The sequence below is a fragment of the Gadus morhua genome, chromosome 7 (genome assembly GCF_902167405.1).
Source record: "Gadus morhua chromosome 7, gadMor3.0, whole genome shotgun sequence".
Classification (NCBI taxonomy): domain Eukaryota; kingdom Metazoa; phylum Chordata; class Actinopteri; order Gadiformes; family Gadidae; genus Gadus; species Gadus morhua.
The window spans coordinates 11,010,599-11,016,598 of NC_044054.1; the positions used below are offsets into that span (position 1 = coordinate 11,010,599).

The 6,000-nt window shown below is 42.2% G+C and overlaps 1 protein-coding gene across 2 annotated transcripts in view; it reads right to left on the bottom strand.

Moving 5' to 3' along the window:
• gabrg2 (gamma-aminobutyric acid type A receptor subunit gamma2) overlaps positions 1-2,441 on the bottom strand; it is a 48,423-nt gene extending 45,982 nt beyond the window's left edge. The window contains exon 1 of one of the 2 annotated variants that reach the window (XM_030362197.1): positions 1,843-2,441. In XM_030362197.1, coding sequence (XP_030218057.1) covers positions 1,843-1,949 — 107 coding nt within the window. In that variant the 5' untranslated portion in view covers positions 1,950-2,441. The remainder of the gene's footprint in view (positions 1-1,842) is intronic. The other variant, XM_030362196.1, reaches the window with a different exon arrangement.
• Between the last annotated feature and the right edge of the window lie 3,559 nt (positions 2,442-6,000).

Consider the following 6,000-nt stretch of genomic DNA (forward strand, 5'->3'; position numbering starts at 1 on the left):
GAAATAAAGACATATTCAGAAAACAAGTCCTTATCCAGATGACGTGATGTTCTTATTTATCTCTTTCCCCTGTCCAGGCTGAAAATTCGTAAGGTCAAAACACAAAGCATAAAACCAATATTAAATGGTGATTTTGTTTATCTGTGAATTCAAGCTTTGACACATGTAGTAAAGAGAGAACAAAGCATTTAATTATAGATTTTGAGAGAAAAATTAACCCTACCAAGGTAATTGCAGCTAAAATGTGGTTACCCGTGTGAGTCTTGAAAATGCCAAATTACAATCATTTTCTGTTCCCGTGTATAGGTTAATCATTTCCTAATTGTAAGGGAATTCTCTGGATTCTGCTGGCATTACAAGACTGTGGCCACATGTGTCCAACTAGCTAGTGATGTCTCAGACTCCTGCAGGTCCACATGTTTCCCAGCAGCTAGTGGTGTCTGAGACCGGCAGGTCCACATGTGTCCCAGCGGTTAGTGGTGTCTGAGACTTGCAAGCCTACCCCCCTCATGGACGGTTCATCTGGTGTTTACATCTTCACCACCAGTGGTTCCTCCTAGAATAGGATGCCATCCTGTGTGTATCTATATGTATATATGTTATATGTGCCATGCCCCAGATTACACACTTTAAATATTCACGAAAAACCCAACTGGTTCATTCATGTTACAGTATACCATTTCTAATCATATTATCATTCACAAAATAGATTATCTTATGCAAATATATTTTACTACTATGACTTTGGTATTATTACTGTAGGCCTCTAGGCCAAACCCTTTTTTGGTTTGGCTAGGCCAAAACCTTTTGTTTTCATACAAGGGATCCACAAACTGAAAACTTGAACTCATTGCCAAAAAAGGCCAGCATTAATACCTATGAGTACAATTTAAGAAGGGGATTGGTGTGCATCACAACAACGATGACGTTCACACGCCGACTGGGCCCATCTGAAACCAATCGAGTGCCTTAAGCTTCCTTCCATCAATATCCTCAATGCAAACTGAAATGCATCAAGATAATCTGTAATGGGATATCGTCTTTCACAACAATCTGTGGCCTTGGACTTTTGCCTCACGTTATTCTGACGTAGGCCTACAACGTCTCGAAACTTATCATCTCCATCCTTAACCATGCTGATGAGGCATTATAATTAAACCATCCGATGGTCTGCCTATTCATTTCAGTTGAACGTAATGAATGTCATTATACATTTGTTTTGTTTTCTTTTAAGTATGGCACGAAACCGTGCAACACAATCCCAGTGATGACATTTGCATTGGGTGAGGGTGCTCTGCAGACCTCACAGAAAAAACATGCTGGGATTCATCAGCTCAGTCTGGCATCAGCAACCAAACGCATAATGATAATAATAATGCATAAAGCATAATGAGGCGACTGATGGAACCATCACCAACATGAGTATAACAACACGTAGCCATGTCTCTGGTATTATATTCAGACCGGGTGGGAAGGCCATCCGGTGATTCTGAAGCATGGATTTCCTAGCCTAAAGCAACCATATCATACAGAAAGCATTGCAATTGTTTTTATCTCAGACGTCGTTAAGACTGATCTTGTTCGTTACACGATCACAATAAGACATGATGATGTGATATCGCCTCCATGACTCGACCGTCTCCCCAACCCCCCGCGTCTCAGCGCGTCTCCGCTCCTCTCCATCAGGACTGTGATGCAGATCGCGACGTTTCACCAACACACAGTCAGCCGTTTGTATCGTTATAATAACACATGGATGCAGCATATAGGCCTACTACATATCTCGGTACAACATACGCAGTGGCGACGAAATCAGACGACCACGACGCGTTTCCCCCTTACCTTGTAGGAAGACTGAGGAGCACCAGCACCCAGAAGAAGAGCTGCAGAGGGAGGGAAGGCTTCGCCATTGCTGCCGAGCATTTGGAGACTAAACACGACGGAGTCATCTTCAACCACTCGGGTTTTCTCTTCCGCTTGCGGACGGACGTCTCGGTGTACTATCTACTGCTGTGTCTCCCTGCGAAACATGACGAAGGAGGCGCAGGAGCCGAGGCTGCAGCTGAACCAGACGAGTCGAGGCTATCGCTCCTATTCCGAGTTATTTTCTTCTTTTTTTAACAATTAACAAGGCAAAAAACCCTAGTAGGCCTTAAAACCGATCCTGCTATCGAAGCCCATGAACAGGCTGTGGTGTGGTATCCCAGCCTCGGAGCCCGGGTATGAATGCAGATTAGAGGAGCTGAGTGAGCGCGTCGCCGCAGCGGATCAGCACATGCGTCCTCTCTCAGTCTCAGGGCGGAGCGGGACCAGACAGCAGCTACCCGCTATACACGGCGATACAATGTAGCGCTGCTCAAATAACAACGTTTTTCATCCACCTTTCTTTTATTTTATTTTAATAGCCTCGACGTGCATGCTGCTGTAGGCATGGGTAGCGTATGGCATTAAAAAAAAAAAAAAAAAAAAAAACGTTATAAATAAAGTGGCTGTTCATTAAAAAAAAAAAAAACACAAATGGGAAGAAAGATCAATCACGAGACGTTTTTATCATTTTAAACTATCATGTTGTCACCCCTGCTGTCATCAATCCCTGTTCCGTTTCGGGTGGTTTCTACCGAATGACGTCAGCGGTGACGTAGGGTCCAGCACCACGGACAGCGCCTCTTAGAGAAGGTGCGACACAGAGCGCAGCCAATACAGTTCTTTTAAATGAGCCGGAGATAAGACCAAATGATTTTATTTAACGCAATATCTAACCAGCTTCAAAGAGTGGCGGATTGCCTGGATACGAACCAGTTTATATATAACATTGCTTTTCTACTACACCTCTAGGGCTGTTGTTGTGAGTGACACATTTTCTAGATGTTACATAAGTATGCAAATGTGCCTTCTGTGATACGCCCAAAGTTTTTTCAAGGAGTCCTTGAGGAATCTATGCGGAAAAAATATACGTGTTTATAATCTGAAATCCAGCAAGAAAAAAAATACTCTCTCCCTCTTCTCATAGCGCATGAGCACACGCACGCACACACACACACACACACGCACGCACGCACGCACGCACGCACGCACGCACGCACGCACGCACGCACGCACACACACACACACACACACACACACACACACACACACACACACACACACACACACATTGATCAGACTTAAATAATCAATGCATCCATTACATCATCTAAAATCATTTCAGTAGTCTGTATGCTTTTTAAATAGTTTGTCATGATTCCACTTCATATGGCATCTGTCACTAGAAAGATGTCCCCTCCACTGGGACCATTCATTCTATGGCCTCCCTCCTCTGGGTGCCACCAGCTGGAGGAAGGCACTGGCTTCTATTTTGTCACACAGGACAATTACTCATGCAATAATAAAGCGTTTCCTGGGTGGCTCTTCATAACGATAATGCACGTCACTTTTGATTTATTTTCTCACACAAATCAAATAATATAACTCAATGGGAGAACATTTATCATGCTAACAACGAGACAGCGAAAAGATCAAGAGGGAGAGAGGGAGGTAGAGAGAGGACGAGGGTGAGAACACATCTATGGGTAAAGTAAATTAAAATGTCTCAGTTCTTATCTTGACGACAGCTCCCTTGCAGAGTAGCGAGCGAGAGTGAAGACAAAGGACACTGACCAAGCATTTTACCCACAACATTTGAAAACAAAGTAAAAGGTGCTAATGTAAACAAGTTCAACAACAATCAGTTTGATAAAAGACTATAATAAAACAACATGGGGATAGTGGTACCTTGCTCATTTGAGACGTGTTTTACCAGGACTTCCATTAATTTCCCCGACCAGGTCATGAAACAATGCTTTACCACTGAAGAGTCAGAATACCGAATCCAAGAAGATTCTTGATTTTTATTTAACAAGGTAAAAGTCTAATTGAGATTTGAATCTCTTTTTAAGAGAGACTTTTCCAAGATGGAAGCCTAAAACAGACAATACATGTATGTTTCATGCATACAAACGCACAATTTACACACAATTAATTAACTTAAATTCAAATCACTTTATTCGTTGCCGAGGGGCAATTTAAAGGGGGCGCATGACAGTATCTAAAATAGAGACACAATCAACAGACAGTTGATTGTAAAAAAGACATTTCTTGGATTTCAAGTAAGGAATTACACTCAGGTACAAGGTCAAATATTTCCACATAATAATTCCTTAGGTAATGAGCAAAAGGCATCACATTAGATCAGTTCTGATGTTTTAAGATAGCTGAACACAGAGCTCCAAATTTGACTTGTGGTTCCGTACCAATTAAAATATCAAGGAGAAAACACCAACCAACCAAAAGTATCATGTCGTTATTTATTCGATCAAGATTGTGTCGACATTTAAGGCGTGTGTAGTTCCATGGGCTAAAAGAAACAGCACTGTAGTAGCTCTAATGTTGATGAACCATTACAATCCATTTCAAAATCCATCCCTTCGTGGCATCACAAAGTGGGTGCATCCAAGTGTCTGTCAAAAGGGGCTGATTGATGGAGTTGATCTGTAGTAATTACCCGGACAAAGCTGACAAGTTGCCTGCTTGTCAGCTGACCAGACTAATACCTGTACTTCACCAGCCTAGTTCCTTTGCTTCAAAATCTCTAACCTAATACCTAAACTTAAGCATCTCCAACCTGCTACCTTAACCTTACCAACTGTAACCTAATGCCTTAACTTTACCATCTCTAACCTTATACCCTAACTTAACCAACTCTAACCTAATACCTGAACTGAACCATCCCTCAACTAATCCATAACTACGGCGTGTCTTTATATTCTTCTCCATTTGAAATGACACTCCCACTAGTGATGTCAAAGAGGGCTTTAAATGACTCATCGGCACCACACCTGGTGTAATTGGGGTCCTTGAATGATAAAAAAATAACTCCAACTGCAGATGATGCATAGTTGTGAAGTTCTTAACGGATACTTTGATTCAATGCTACAGTAAATGATAAATGAACTGCATATATACAGCGCTTTAGCAGGCGACACTATAGTACACCAACATATTAGCCATTGAGTGTTCAAAGGGAAACTTATTAAAATGAAAACATAAGTGATGCATACATAGATTCTAATTACGGAAGTTAAAATTGTCAACGCCACTATACCCAGTATAGCGTCTACGTAAGTTGGGCTCAACGCTAACTTCTGTAGGAATATATTGGCACCGCTGGCCACAAACCTAGCGCACCCTGTGGGAGACATTCAACGCTGCACCACCCATTCAGCCTTTCACCCTGGTGATTTGAGTAGGCATGCCATCATCACCTCAATCCACCAGTATACCAACCATACGTTGGGCCTCGACCATATGTACAGGAGGTTATTAAATGTCGGGCTGTTATAATGAATCAACGTTTACGAGTTTATTCTTTTTTTTAATTCCAAATGTCATCGCGGTGACTCTATTTCTTACAACCATAATAATGATCCATTTAAAGGTTTGCTGTATAATTTGCAGATGTCTTCCAGGCAAACGGATGCTGCCTAATAACTGTGTTGTCCACTGCTAAAGGTGGCGTCTCCATGATGACATCATTAAGACGCAGCTGTTCTGTTACACACAGAGTTCTGCCTTCACAACATACACAAATGCTGTGCCGCTCCAATTGAAAGATGCAACTCATTCATGTGCATAACAATCCGCTGGGAGAGCCGACTGCTGCACCAGGTCAGCTAGTTAGGATTCTAATACGCTGCAATGAGAGATTGAAGGCCAAAGCAATGCCTGTAGTCCCAGAAGCATATAAGATGTACAGAGAACATGCCCACAGCTCAACTTTTCAACAATCACCGTGGGAAAGGTGCCCACCAATGGAGACAACACAAGAAAGCACTTTGAGCATTTTTGACAGGTCTGAAATGTTTTAGCAAGCCAATGTGCAAAAAGCCACTAGACTGGATCAGATATTTTATTAAAGTGCCCCTCAGGCCATCCAGCCCGAGCATTCATCAATAAAGACACTGC